The sequence below is a fragment of the Equus asinus genome, chromosome 12 (genome assembly GCF_041296235.1).
Source record: "Equus asinus isolate D_3611 breed Donkey chromosome 12, EquAss-T2T_v2, whole genome shotgun sequence".
Lineage (NCBI taxonomy): Eukaryota > Metazoa > Chordata > Mammalia > Perissodactyla > Equidae > Equus > Equus asinus.
Window position 1 is genome coordinate 31,313,051 of NC_091801.1, and position 16,157 is coordinate 31,329,207.

The window sequence follows — 16,157 nt, forward strand, 5'->3', positions numbered from 1 at the left end:
AAAGTGTCGTCCCAGCTCCAGCTCCTCCCCCCTCCCCCATACTTTGAAGTGCCCTCATGACAGAGAAAGGGCTGTCCTTGGTAGCTATCCACCTCTCTGACTGCCCCCAAGAATGCACCCTAGGAATTCTCTGACCTGTACTGTCACAGTATGGAGAAAGTTGAGGTCAGGTTATCTATTAGTTTTTATTTTGTTGTATTTGTTTTTACATATTTTTATTTATAATTTAGGGATCTTTTTTTTTTTTTACTGACAAATGTATTCTAGTATCTTCCTACTAGATTTGCTCTTGAAAATATCCAAACTTGGGAAAATAATAGGCTATTAGTATTCTGAGTGGTTTCTCCTAAGAGTTGCTGCATTTTGTAAACGTCAGCCATGACATAGGACATTCCTAGACTGTGAGGACTGGGGGTAGCTTGTTTCAGAGGGATGAGCATAGAGTTGGGAGGCACATGGCCCTGGGTCTGGATCTCAGCCGTCCTACTGACTAACTGTGTGATCTTGAGTAAGCCCTTAGCTCCTTGAAACCATAGTGTACCTTCTATAAAATGGAGTAGAAAGTAACTTTCTTACAGTTATTGTGAAGATTAAATGAAATAAATAACTGAATACCATGCCAGGAATACATCAATTTATTGTCCTAAGATGTCACTGGATCATCCAGTCATTGGATCATCATCAGTTTAAAGATGAAGACCCAGGACTCAGGAGACATCAACCTGCCTAAGGTCACACAGGCAGGTGGTGCTGGGTCAATCACACGACCCCAGTCTCTGGACTTCAAACCCACAGAGGTTTTCCCTCCATGTTGTGCATTGTGCACTGACCCTCCAGTTTCCCACAGCAGCTGATGAGCCGTGCCATAACATGGGTGGCACGGGTGGTCACCTGGGCTGGCCCTTTCCTCACTATGGACTATGCCCGTTCGCAGGGGTCAATTTCACTACTTACTCTAAATGAAAAACAGGTCCCAGCTTATTCATGTGGAGGGAGCCATGTATCCTCTGCAGTTATTATCTTCTAAAATAGTATCTGGGGAAGGGAGAAGAGAGCCATCACATACTGAATACCTGTTGTGTGTCACCTGCTTTCCATGTGCTCCCATGTAACCTCCACAGTGTGCCTCATTGTGCGAGTGAGGAGACCGGGCTCAGAAAAGTTAAGGAACCCGGTGAAGTTCACACAGAGACAAGCACCAGCCCCAGAATCAAACCTAGGTCCCTCTAACTCTAAAGGCATGGTTCTTTTAGCTATTTCAGGCAAAGGCACAAGATAAATCACCAGGCCACCAGGGAAAATAAAAACACACTAGCATAAAAAATGTAGGAAGCCCATTACAAAGCTGAGAGAAACTAGCACCTCGTCACAGATCTGTCAGGTTCAAACGCTAACTCAACTTTTTTTTTCTTATAATTACAGTGAAAGCCAGAGAGAGGTGGGTACATAGAAAGTTGGTTTGCACGTTTGCAGAACATCCCTGGAAACCATCACGTGCGATGCACACAGGCACCTCTATCGGCAGGACTCCTCTTTTTCTGAAGAATAATTAATAAATATTTTCTTTTAGCATATAACAAACAGTTGAACCAAACAATTATGTAAACTGGAAATGACCCAAAATGCTAGCAGTTGGCAGCGGCACAGTGAAATGCATTGTCGTGCACATGTGCATTTTTGTCACTCCCGCCTCTCTGGTGATCTGCACTTAATAGGAATATTTTAAACTATGTAGCTAAGCAACAGAGGTAATTGTTGCTTTCGAGAGCTTTTGTTAGCACTCTAACACATCCCAAATATGCATAATTAGGTATAATGTCTATAAATCATTATTGTACACATGTGGGTAGTTAAGTGGAGTGAGAGAATAGTTCAATGAATTGAGCATATTCACTGAAAATGCTTTTTATTTGTTTTCTGTAGTTCATAATACTTTAAAATTATCATAACCCTTTACACTTCTCTTAATAGCCAACCGTGATATTGAGAAAAACTTCATTTGCATTTTAGACTATGTTTAATATATTATTTAAACCTGGAGTTTCTCCGATATGAATTCAGGAGAGGATAGACCATCCTATCAAATATTATGTGCTTGTTTATCCAGCCTCTTTTCTAGGAAGTAAAATGTTAAATTTTTCAGTTTATGTTGAATAGATCCCAACAAAAGACTGCACCCTATAATCAGCATTATTTAAAGGGGCTAGTGTTGTGACTAAATTCTTCTCTTCATCCAAAAATGCTTTTAGTTACTATGGCAATATTTACTTGATCCTGGCAGTCCAGTGTTGATTTAGGGAGATAATTACCAGAAAGGAAGATGATGGAGATGTATTTTTGAGTGTCCTTGTCAGAGACAATGTTTATAAAAAATTAAATGAAACACAAAAAGGCACATTGTCTTCTGCACAGACACCCTCTCCCACAGCCCTCACACGGGATGGCTGTGCTTTTCTTCTCTCCAAAGATGTTTATTAACATAGAATGCACTTCATTTGGTGTCTTTAACAGTCTTTAACGTGGCTTATTATTTTGTGTTTCCCATCCCCCACCCTGCCTTTTGAGACAGAAATGGTCCTGCTTATTTTTTTTTTGTCTTAGTGAATATCAAGGGATCATTGCTGGGTTGTCTGGCACAATTCACAGCCTGGTGTGTGCTGGGCATCATGCTCCCCAAACCACCCTTCATGCTGGGCCAGGTCTAGGTCACCAGAGAATCTGTACCCTCAATTGGTGTGTTTGCGCTGGGACAGGCTTGGGTAGGCTGACCATATGTATATATAGAGTCAGTTGCATTGTACATACATGTATCTATACAATGTATGTATTAAACATACATACATATATGTATGCAATTTGTCACCCCAGCTGGGCCATTACTGATAGTGAAAGGAGGTGACACTACAACTGCACTGAAACAACAGAGACCCAGCGCACTGTCCAAGAAAGACTGGCGCTTGGGGACTTGTTCTCAGTCACAAGGCTTCTTGACTGTCAAGACTCTAATTGGCCCTGAACTGAGAACAACCAGTTAAGGTTCAACATCCTCCAGCCATCCCTACCTCTTGCCTCATTTCCTTTTACACAAATGCACTCAAGTTCCAGGCCAGAAAATGTGTAACTATTTATGATATTATTTGATCATGCTAATTTTCCCATTTACTTATATTTTCCTTGGCATAGAATTTTCGTGTGACAATTATGAAAGTACTTAGGAAGTCTTGAAAGCTTCATTTCAATTCTTTTAGTTATCATCTCTATGTAGATGTATTTTATATTTTAGCTCACATTCCATAAAATCTGAAAGCATGTTTGAGAAACTTTGGAGCTAGAGAACATAAACCAAATAAGCTTTGAAAATGCATTGCCATGTAACAGAGAAATCTGGTGACTATTTCTTTTAAAATGTACAGTATTATGTATATTTGATTTCCTTCTGGTTGGCTAAGATTTGCAAATATAAGAGGTACAGTAACAATAATTTCACATTCAGCACTGTTATTAAGTATTTATTTCAGCACTCTAGAAGCACTTAGCTCTTAATATGCTGAAAATTTGAATAGCTCATTTCTTTAAAGGTAATTCTCAGAATATTAAGGTCTAAGTTTTACTTTGTTTTGTTTTTCCTTTTTTTTTCTTTGAGGAAGATTAGCCCTGAGCTAACTGCTGCCAATCCCCCTCTTTTTCTGAGGAAGACTGGTGCTGAGCTAACATCCATGCCCATCTTCCACTTCTTTATATGTGGGACGCCTACCACAGCATGACGTTTGCCAAGCGGTGCCATGTCCGCACCCGGGATCCGAACCGGCGACCCTGGGCTGCTGAGAAGCGGGACTTGCGAACTTAACTGCTGCACCACCGGGCCGGCCCCTACTTTGTTTTCTGTTAAGAGGATGTATATTTTTCTCCCCAATGTTTATAAAATTGATAGAGCCCATATATTCACATATTTCACATATTATATATGCATATGTGTTTGTGTATATGTATATGAGCAACTTCCTTAAAATATCTTTTGCTCTTTTTCAAATATTGGTTTTCTTTTCCCATAGAAGAAATCATGATAGAACCTATGGATGACAACCTTCATTCAACTGCACAAGAAAACTCCAGTGGGAAGGAAGACAGATATGGCTGTTGTCAAGAGCTCATGGTCAAATCTTTAATGCACTTGGGGAAATTTGAAAAAAATACATCTGTCCAGACCATAAATGAAAACTTAAATGACAGTGGCATCCAGTCTCTAAAAGCAGAGAGTGATGAAGTAGATGAGTGCTTTATGATTCATTCCGATGATGGAAAAGACAAAATCAAGGATTCCCAGCTACGGTTCTGCTCCTCTGATGACAATGAAAGTAACTCTGAGAGTGCGGAAAATGGTTGGGACAGTGGCTCCAACTTCTCAGAAGAAACCAAACCACATAGAGTCCCAAAGTATATTTTAGTGGATAACAGGAAAGACCTACTGGAAGTTCCCGAAATAAAAACTGAAGGAGACAAATATATCTCTTGTGAAAACATGTGTGATTCCGAAACAGAAAGGAGAGACTCACAGAGTGCTCACATGGAACTACTGGATGGCAAAGCCCAGCCCTCGTTCCCTGGGACTGAGGATGACGATAATGAGTGCCTGGCAGCGATGACAGAAGAGTCTGTTGACCTGGAGAGAGCAAAGGGAAACTTAAGTTTGCTGGAGCAGGCAATTGCTCTGCAGGCTGAGCAAGGTTGTGTTTTCCATAACACCTACAAAGACTTGGACAGGTTTCTGCTGGAGCATCTAGCAGGGGAAAGGAGGCAAACCAAAGTTATTGACATTGGTGGAAGACAAATCTTTAACAATAAACGTAAGACATATTTTTGCATTTATTTTAGGGATAAAATTGTTTAGGGTTGAAAAAAATTAGTAAGATCTGATTGCTTCTTCCAGACAGCTTTTTGAAGACGTGATTTAAAAACTAATTTATATTATAAAGTAAACTTTTTTTTCCTATTCTCTAGATTTTCTCAGATCAGCTTGGTCACTTTTGCAATGTTTTCATACACAAAAAAGGGATCATTGCCTCTATTTCTTTTCATTTAACTGTTTTTAAAAAATATATAGTACTTTTTAAAAAGTACTTTATTGGACATGTTAAAAGTATGTTAATACTTATTGGATTTTAAATCATTTTATTAATCAGATCAATTCAGAAATTTAATTTTTCTTTGCTACCTTCTTTCTGGGATCGTCTGACTCCTTTTGAGCTTCAAAATAATTTCAAGCTGCTTGCAAGCCAGGCAGGATGCTCTGATCCTTTTTAGGATAAAACTGGATGTTAATGCTTTTATAAGTCTATGCTTTTACATGCTCTCTAACTCAGGGTCCAAAAATATCTGGGCCAAACCTGAATGAAAGAGTAAATGTGCTTGGAGACCTAAAAATTGTTCCTCAGACTTTAGGGAATTTGTGTCCCCTGGGCCCATAAAGATACTCCCCCACAACCTCACCCCAAGTCGTGCACCAGATGAGCCTGGTGATGATTCCTACAGATATGCGAAGTTTTGCAGATGATGGTCCATAAGTGCCTAGAGGGCTTGTTTAAGATGATTATCTCCAGGATCCCATCAGACTCGCTGCTCCAGAACTTGCATTTTTTTCAGGCAATTCCTCAGCTGATTCTTGGGCACCCTAAAGTTTGAGGACCACAGAATTAGAAGAGGAGTATCTTAGAGAAAATTAAGATCGTGGACCCAAAGAGCTTACAAGAATAATGCGTTAGCATGGTTTAGATGTTCTGATTGATGAGATTTATCCAGAAATGAATTGTATGTTTTGTCATTTTAAGTCCATTTAGTGTGCACCTGCAATCTTGTCACATAATATCTTGCAGCTCAGAGCTGAAAAAACAGAAAAGAATAAAATAATGTCATGTGGTAAGGAGCAAGATAATAATGCTTTGCAAACATACTGCAAGGTTGGGATGGGGACACAATATAAACGACTAGTGTGTGATTTGGGACGGGACACTGTATTTAGCTCTGTGCACTCCCATAATATGCAACTTGTTGAACTTACCTGTGTGGTTTTTTTAATGAACTAGAAAATCAGAAAAAAGATGAAATTTACTTCAAATCCCCAAACCCCATAATTTCCAATATACTATATTTTATTCATTCTAAGATACATAATTTTCCTGTTTTTAACATTTCTGAAATCAGGAGGGTCTAGCATAATTTAATTTTTGATAGTTTTTTCTTTCTTACTAGCACAGAAAATGTTTACCTTACAATTGATGATATCTTCCAGCCAAAGAAATCCAGTATTTGGAAAAACTTTATTTGTGCCATAGTTTAAAATACTTGACAATCCTTTGGTCATTTTTATACAACTTTTAAAACTTTTTTGTTTACAAAAATTAACAAAGCAATGGAATCTGAATCTGTGTTTGTAAATATGGCTCATGTTGGAAACTTAGAGAATTACTAATGGGCTGGATGAGTCAAGAGGATATCCTATTGTGTGGGACGGGTCCTGCCTTGGAATATAAAAGCCTACGCAAGGAGATGCAGACCAGACTAGTATGAAACAGAAGCAAAGAAAAGTGAAGCCAATGTTGCAGGGGACCACAGGCTTCGTCCAAAGGATGCCTGTAGAGTCCAAATTAAGTATTTGCTTTCTTATTGCTTGTTCCAGATGTGGGAGCAAGCGGCATAAGAGGCGCTTTTTTCTCTGACGTGCCTTCTATGTTTCTAAGTCAACACTCATCCCAAATGATAACCATTCTCTCCAAAATACCATGCTCATTGCCATACTCCTTGGGCATATGATTCCGCTATTAAGGAGAGAACACTAGGATTTTAAAATATCATTCTACCTAAGTCTTCAGATGAGTAGGCAATTATAAAATAGAAAAGTTTGGCTATACTGTTGCTGTTAAGCAGTTAGTGAGACATTAGGTCACAATATAAGTAGAGTCACCAAATAATTTATTGTACAGCCTACTACACTTTTAGAGTAAAGGGGAGTGATATGAACAACCACATGACTATATCAGGTGTGAATAGGACAGTCCCAGGCAAACCAGGATATAAGGTCGGTCACCAAGTATAGGATTACCCTCATTATGCAGCATTTGGTGAAGAAAATAAAAGAAGAAGAGGAGCCAGGCCTGAGAGACCCAAGAGCTCAAGCTCTGGCTTCTTATCGTGCACACAGGTTCTGCCCTATAGAGCATTTCATCAGCATCTTTGTTCACCCCGCAGAGAAGAGGCTAGCAGACAAAGGTGCCTGACGGACTGTCAGTGGACCACACCTGGGCAGGTGCCAGCCCTGCCTTATCTCTCACACCCTCTCTGGCTTCCTGTAGACAAATAGTGTGGCAAAGAGGGGAAATGCTCAATGCCAAAGCTTTCAATGTGGTCTCACTTGGAGGAGATCCAAGGGAAGAAGGGCATCAAAATACACATTGCATTTCCTTTTTTCTAATTCACTCATATGGTATCAACCCTCCTAATTTCACTTAATCAAACTTCAAGGATTTTTGACTAGCTGTCTATAGATATTATATGCCCAACTCAACTTGAAATTTGGCATCATTTTTGGATTAATAAAATATATGTCCACAAAATCATAGAACATGTCAAAATTCTTAATATGCCCCTTTGTCTCTTACAGAAAACACAGGATCGTCTCGATATCATGGCATTTAAATCCTGTCTCTCGTTAAACGTAAATGCCTGCTACTCAGGGCATCCTTACTTTCAGCTGTTCATTTCTCATTTACAACTTACAGTTTTCTCTCTGCTGACCCTCCCCTCCCTGGCAGTGTGTGTGATAACCTGAAGGATCCTTGGCTCCTCCCACTTTGCTCATATCATGCCCTCAAATAATTGCATTACATACAACCTACTGTGCCCATCTGCCCAGGACCATTTATAATCCAACAACTAGGGTGGCATAGTATCACGGAGGCAAGTCTGCTCACCGCAATATTCCACCCTGGAGACGTCTGTCACATCCCGCGACATTGTGCTGTTCTCGGTGCCGTGTTCGGAGCAGTAACATATGGGTCCTCTGCATCCTCGGGCGGCAGGACTCTTCCCGACACTCCATCCCAGCGGCTTGCTTGTGGCAGGATCGTATAGATTATTTATTTTCACTCTCAGCATCAAGTGTATTCATTATTCCTGATACTTCGTGTTCTGAGAAGCCTGCAGCCTACCTCCGTTCCACACTGGCCCTTTCTCTGAGGCTCCCATGCCGGTTCTAATTCTGGTTCCTCGAAGTGCGTGGAATGCTGAGTGCCAGGCTTGCCCCCATGATTGGTATTATCATTCCATGCTCAAGTCAGGGCAGTGATTCTGGCTGTGAGAATGCATTTCTATTTTATCTACCATCTCAATCACAAATATGAAAATTTCTATGTGTTAGCTCTAACCTCATCAGTATTCATGTTAGTCCTCATTTATTTTATATATTTATATAACCCTTTAACCTTCAGCAATGTGTGTGCCAGGAAATTAAAACCCCGAGCTTATCTGCAGCACTTTAGGCTGCCGTACCGTGGCAGCCTGACTAATTGTGTTACAAGGTGTCCCTTTTCTTCACCTGGCTGGACCTGTGACCCCCCACCGTTACCCTATGTTCTTGGCAGCACTCTCTAGACCACTCAAGGCGGCCTCCAGTCTCTGGACTTCCGTTCTCTGTAAGATTCCCACAAGAACATTTCTTTGCCAAGCCTTCTTCCTGTTGCCTCAGTTTTCAGTTTCTGCATTCAGAGTAAAATCAACAGTTTCTTCTCTGTGGCTACTGCATATTGATCCAAAGTGGCAATCCATTGGGGTTTTGGAATCTCGGGCCTCTGCAGCACTGCCAGTTGGTTGGGCATGGCACAAGATGGCATCCTTGACTCCTTGTCCTAACTTTTCTTGGAGCAGGCCCCACACATGGCTAGTAGCAGCCACTTGGACCAGAAACCCTAGGGCCACGTGCTGCCGGGGACACACAGGGACAAGGCCTGACAGGGCCTTCTCAGATATGGTAGCTTACTTGCTTTGTCATTGTGAATCTGACTTTTCCAAGACTCCTTCAATAGGAGATAGTTTTGGTTTAAATAAGTTCTTTCTTCTTTCTCACTTTTTTTTTCAGGAGCCTGTGCATCCTCTGGTGTAGGGTTGATTTTTCATAATGAGGCTCTAACTACAATATGTGACATGACAACTTAGAACCATCTCTGTATTTTAACACTCCCTCGCCCTTGTCAACCTTTGCTTGGAAAGCTAAGAAAATTGAAAACATTTTTTGCTTCCACAGGTCTTAGTTGAGGGTCTTATTCAAGGCAGTGTGAGAAGAATGTTTATGATGATAAAACTGAATAAAGTCAAAATGTCACCCTGCAAGGCCACTCTATTGAATGGGAAGGGAAGAATAACCACATGAATCTCTTGATTGAATTTCTCTATAGATTCACCGAGGCCTGAAAAGAGAGAGACCAAGTGCCCCATCCCCGGGTGTGATGGCACAGGACACGTGACAGGCCTCTACCCTCACCACCGCAGCCTTTCGGGGTGCCCCCACAAAGTACGGGTTCCCCTGGAAAGTGAGTACTGTTTATCCCTAAAAGAAGTAGGTGCCTCTTATACGTGCCACAGCATCACAATGTTATCGCCTTTCTCCTCCAATTTGGAAATAGGAATGGAAATATAGTTTTCTCTCTGTGTCAAGACAATTTCCATCTAACTAGGTGTTTAAAATATGGCGTATGACTAGAAAACCTGGTGTACAGTACAGCCAATAGATCAGCAGACAACTGACCTTGAGAAGATAACTTGTTACTCACAATTCCCAAGAGGAGAGCGCACGCCACACCAGGCAGGGCCGCGTGGGGAAGCGCCAGGATCAGTCAGGGAGTAGAAGGAGGGGGAATTGTGGACAAGAGCCTTTGTTGTGTCTTCTGTGGGAAGGAGCAGGGTAAGCAGGCTTTGGATTGGCTAGTTTGAATTCTTTCAGTGGGTTCTGGGGCTTACGGACTGTCTGTAGTTGTCTGGCACTGGCCCTGGGGGATAGGCAGGTGGAGAGTGTCCTGAAATGTGAGAGCCTGATAAAGGTGGCAGTTGGATGTGGTCTTGGAATAAGTTGGTTTCATTTGAAAAGTGTTTACTATTTCTAGGTATTAGCTAGCTCTGGGAGGGGCAGTCTCTCCAGGGTTAGCAAGGCCCCAGATGTCAAAGTGTCAAAATATAGAAATTAAAAGACACAGTTAACATACTGTGGACCCCACAGTCCTTTCTCACCAGGCGGCATGGCTTCCACGAACCCATGAGCAGTCTCAGCCTCAGTGCATCAGCCAAATATGGGAAGTGCCTCACATCAACAGTGTCCTCCTGGCCTCCCCTGGGCATGTAAGGACATGTGATGTCTGCGATGTCACCCCAAGACATCCCACAGCATCTGAGGGCCCTGAGAGAGAGCAAATCTTAGTTGATCTCTCCACCCACAGCCCCTCTATGAGCTAGGAAATGAAGAAAAGAAAAAGGCTACCTCTTTCTAAGTTTTGAAGTATCCATATGTTACATCTTCTACTTTTTGAACCTACTTATTGAATCACCTCTTGATCATACAAACTGCAGTGTTGGGAAGGACTCAGCATCGACCGCTTCCAAAGCACAGTTTTGCAAATCACTCAATCTACTTAGCTCAGCACCGTCCCACCAGACTAGCAGTTCTCAGACTGATTACCCACGTGTTCACTCAACCATACTCTTTCACCAGTAACCAAATGGCAGTGGAGGTGAGGGGCAATGGACAAAGAGTCGAAATAATATCTCTTAGGAAATGAAGAAGGCTATATTCAGAACTTCACATTGTGGGAAAAAGATAGAAGCAACTATCTGACAAATAATGTTCTCTATCCACTCTCCTAAGGAAAAGCGCATTAATGTAAAAGGAAGGTTATGAGCTTTTCAGTTTAAGTTAAATACAAGCAGAATAGTCTCCTTTAAGCCTAGAGCTAACCGTGACATGAAGTTTAGAGAAGCTAAAACTTGAACAAGCTTGCTGAATTTCATTTTTGAAGTTCTTAAGTGTTTGTTTATTTCAATCCAATTATCTATTGGGAGGGAGCATGGTGGAGTATGAAACTAAACTCATTTAAATGCAATGTTGAGAAATCAATTTGTTAGTGTATGTATTTATGGTATTTTATTCTTTTCTTTTATGTGATATTTTGTGCTTAGTTCTTGCCATGCATGAAAATGTGCTCAAGTGTCCCACCCCAGGATGCACAGGAAGAGGGCATGTGAACAGCAACCGCAACACCCACAGGAGGTAACTGTGTGATGAGATGCCAATCTTTTACATTACAGAAAGAAGTGAGAGAAACTTTGCACCAAGAAAACAAGGAACTAACAATGTATTATCAAAATCCTGGATCACTACCAAATATGTTACCCCTTGAAACAGATAAGGAATAGTCTCCATGCATGCAGAGTAAAAAAAAAAAAGTTACTTCATTATTTACTTTCCTAGAAATTTTCATTTGGTAGGCAATTATACTAACAAGAAACATTATATTTGAAGAGTGGGTTATGTATTCACATAGTCACACAAATAGGACATGTTCTCTTTAGCTCTGGAACCTCACCATAGCTGTGGTTTTGGCCATAAACCAGGATGAAGGTAAACATCATTTTACTTCATTGAGGTTCATTTCCTTGAGACCGCAACTAACTTATAACACATATGTGCGTTTAGATACAAATGTATTATGTATATGTAAATATTTTTTGGTGAAAATGCTTATTGTTTTATGTGCATTTTATATTATATATAGATTATGTGGTCATGAGATTCTATTTGACCCGTAGGCATATTGTGAGAAAACTTCATATTCTATACTTTCAATTTAAACTAAGACATAAAATTAAGTCCCTAATATTTTGCTAAAAATCCTAAGATAAATCATGGAATTGTCATGCTAACATCTATATCTGGACACATTGCAATTGGAGTGAGCACATTCTACTTAGAATATTAGGAAGTTGCAGAATAATTTAGTTATTTCTCCCTTACATAATATTTTGACTTTAAAAATGAGTTTGTTTTCTTTCCCCTCTGAGATGGGGTTAGGGGACAGATGTTGACACTATAGTTTGCAAAACCCTTTGGGATCTTTTAGCATGAGAATGGTGCTAAGTGAACTATTAATATGACGTAACATTTAGTGTGTGCCAAGTATGCTGTGAAGCACGTGCCAAAGCAAATCACATTATCATTTTAACTCAAATTCTCCCTCTTTTCCTTTAAACAGTCTTTCCGGCTGTCCAATTGCTGCAGCTGAAAAATTGGCAATGTCCCAGGACAAAAATCAGCTTGATTCTCCTAAAACTGGGCAGTGTCCTGACCAGGTTCACAGGTATGACCATCCCGTGACATTCCTGATACTCTCTTCATGCCATGCTCCCGTGTGACAGGGCCCTTCACCCATATGCCAATTCACTATGGCCTGACCTTCATGCCCTGCTGCCGGTATCCATTTGAAAGGCTGGTCCGGTTACTCATACTATCTCTTAAAGTGACTGCCAGACTCTCCATAAGTTTAACTTGAAATTAATCTGTCTGCAAAGGTAAGATATTGTGGATGACTCTAGAAGAAATAAAGTATTTGATAACGTATATGTATTCATCAAAATACTATGTCGCTAAATGCAGCCCATGCCACTAGTCAGGTAAGCTCTCCCTTAAGATTGACTTAACCTCTCTGCCTGAAGAAAATGCTATCATTAATCATTCAGACCCACTCAAAATATGGGGTGTTGTATATTCATCTTGCTCCATATCTACATATAGTTTCTTTAAAACAAAAGTTTGTTCCATGAATTGATAACTGTTAATAAAATATCTCCTATTGATCCTAGATGCTTCACAATCTCTAGTAGTTTGGAAGAACTCACTTACACGGAAATAATAAACTATACATGATGACACAAGGTGAAGTTATACATTTATTAATACAAAAATCATATATGTTAGGAAAAGTGATTTCAGGATTAAAATAGATGACCTGATCTTCATTGTTGTTAAAGAGATGCTGAAATGCAAAATAGTTATTAGTAACATTTTCAAAATATGGCTTCTATATTTTCTTCTATAGATTTAATATCCTAGAGTCAAAATTGTCATTCAAATCACATAAGTGAAGAACATATGTCAGGAAAAGATCATGAATGACTGAATAAGTAGCAGTTAAAAATCTTATAGCAAGATTCTTGGTTGGTATTACTGTATTCTCTAGTCTCTCTCTAAGTAGGTCATTTATCAAATATAGAAATAACATTACATTTTGTTTTGCTCATTTCTTTCTTTTTTTTTTTAAGATTGGCACCTGGGCTAACAACTGTTGCCAATCTTTTTTTCTTTTTTCTGCTTTATCTTCCCAAACCCGCCCTGTACACAGTTGTATATCTTAGTTGTATGTCCTTCTAGTTGTGTGATGTGGGATGCCGCCTCAACGTGGCCTGACGAGCAGTGCCATGTTCGCACTCAGGATTCGAACCCTGGGCCACCGCAGTGGAGCGTGCGAACTTAGCCACTCAGCCACGGAGCCGGCCCCTGCTCATTTCTTCAAAGATAAATATTATTTTAGACTAGAACAGTTGTGCAGCTTTAGGAGTATAAGCCAACAACTAGATCAACTAATCACTCAAATATTTTTATGTAGTAGCTAAAAAGTTTTTTATCTAATCCAAGAAATATCATCAAAACTGACATTCTGATGAGTCAGGCATGTTTTGGTAGAAAACAAAAGAAAAATAAATATTTTTGATACTGCTAAATTCTGAAAGGTGTATGTGTTTATGTTCTTTACCATTAGACCACAGCACAAGGACATTTGTGTTTTCCTTGACTGGAGTTGGTGCTACACAAATATGAGACCCTTTGTTTAATCCAAGTAATTCTAAAGGAATATACAATTCACAATTAGCTTGGATTGGGATACTGCTACTGAAAAATGTGATAGCCATTATAACACAGTAATTTTGATTCATATTGAAATGGTGGCAATTTAATAGATAAAATATTGAAATACTATTTAAATCAGCAGAAACATTCAAACTGAAAGTGGAAAAAAGATGAAGAGCCAAGAAGAAACTCAGAATTCAAGAATCAAGTTTCTGGTGCCTGCACTGCCCTGATGGGCACCGGGCTCCTGCCAGCTCTGCTGAACGGAGCAGAGCTCAGCATCACTTCTTCGGACAGAATATAATGACATTCTCTCACTAGTTACAATCATGACTTCTCGCTGCTAATCTGATTAACAGTCCTAACAAGCAGAATGTGCACACCTTGTCAGTGCCCTAATGACAGTTACACGGCACTTTTCTCTATGGAGCTCAAAGTGCTAACAGATGTCAAATACTTACTCTTCTTGGCATCTGCATGAGAAGAATGGAGGATTGCACGTTCCGCTTTTACTGAGGGGAGACTCGGACACACAATATGCAGCCTCACTATAGTCACCTAGAGCCCAAAGTGCCTCCCATCTTTCACTCCGGGTGCAGAGCACCCTGCTGTTTCATGCTGCATGCAGCCAGAGCTCTTGTCTGAGGTGCAGTGTCTCTGTGGGTACCTGCAGGAATGACACATCCAATCTACTTTAAATTCTGATGCTAATATGTCCGCCAATAGATTCATGCTATTTCTTTTGAACTCTTCCCCTCTCTCTTCAGGACTAGTTTGGTGAAGCAAATTGAATTCAATTTCCGATCACAAGCCATCACCTCTCCCAGAGCCACGGTGTCAAAAGAACAGGAGAAGTTTGGGAAAGTACCATTTGATTATGCCAGTTTCGATGCCCAGGTTTTTGGTAAACGCTCTATCATACAGACAGGTCAAGGACGAAAAACACCACCATTTCCAGAATGTAAGCTTTAAATTCTAATACTTTTTCCAAAAAAAATGCATCTTGTGTATGCGTGTGTTGGGGGAGGGGGCGTACTCAAATTTACAATATGCTTACTGCTGGGAGGAGAAAAAATATACTGTACAGTGAAATAAAATAAAGGAAAACAATAATAAGTTGATCAATGTTACTGATTTTACATAAAGTTACACTGAATATGGTGAATAGTTAATGGATTAATTATTCTATAAATATGGTGCCATTGTTTAAATACAGTAATTCTAAAGAAATATTTAATTCACATTTGACTGGGATTGGGACTAATATTGAAAACTGTAATAATTATTATAAAACAGTAATTTTGACTCATATTGAAATTATGGAAATTTAATAGTTAAAATGTTGAAATATTACTTAAAATATTACTTAAATTAGCAAAAGTGATCAGACTGAAGATGGGAGAAAAAATGAAAAGTCTGAGGAGAAACCCGCAATTCAGGAATCAAGATTTTACTAGGAAAAAAATGTGTATGGCTATGGAGATGTTTATCGCAAATTTAAGAATTAATATAGAAACACTAAAAATGTGTTAATGCTGTAGTACTAACACATCCATAAAGTCGTAACTCAACAATGCTACACCATAGGAAACTTGAGGGTTACTCACACATTTCTTAAGTTGTTTAGAATCCTTGAATATTCTAATGAAAAGGTAAGAACGTGAATGTTGGGAATAAACCTAGGAATAATTTCTGCATTATGATAACTTAATCATAAGGGGAGAAGTGAAATAATTCCCCAATTTGAGACCGCTATAGACTAAGAATTTTTTATAAGGTTCTACAAATCCAGGGAATCCCATTGGTCTCACACCTACTTACCTAGACTGAGTATTCCTAGGAACACAGAATATTGGCTTCATTCTGTAATGTTAATCACCTCTTTCAAAGAACTAGAATGCTGTGTAAAACTCAGCAGTGGATAAACAGAATTGAAAGGAGTTTTCCCATCAACAAGAAGCGCATGACACTCCAAAAGATATTTTGCCTATTCTTACCAAAAATAGGGCCCAGCCAAATAACCTGACAACCTATTAGATTCAGGAAAAAAATTTATGCACACACACAATTTGTCTGTCCAAATATATATATATGTATACAGTTTTATTATATATACACAAAATATACACACATACATAATCATATACATATTTGTTTAATTCAGATGAAACTAATTAATAAGAGCAATCTATATACTCATCTGATATGGATATTGATT

The 16,157-nt window shown here is 39.5% G+C and overlaps 1 protein-coding gene across 3 annotated transcripts in view; it reads left to right on the forward strand.

The window, feature by feature from the left end:
- ST18 (ST18 C2H2C-type zinc finger transcription factor) overlaps nt 1-16,157 on the forward strand; it is a 98,355-nt gene that overhangs the window by 39,218 nt on the left and 42,980 nt on the right. For 2 of the 3 annotated variants that reach the window (XM_014843745.3, XM_070481298.1), the window contains exons 6-10: nt 4,053-4,844; nt 9,444-9,578; nt 11,215-11,305; nt 12,288-12,392; nt 14,707-14,900. In XM_014843745.3, the coding sequence (XP_014699231.2) occupies nt 4,053-4,844; nt 9,444-9,578; nt 11,215-11,305; nt 12,288-12,392; nt 14,707-14,900 (1,317 nt within the window). The remainder of the gene's footprint in view (nt 1-4,052; nt 4,845-9,443; nt 9,579-11,214; nt 11,306-12,287; nt 12,393-14,706; nt 14,901-16,157) is intronic. The other variant, XM_070481297.1, reaches the window with a different exon arrangement.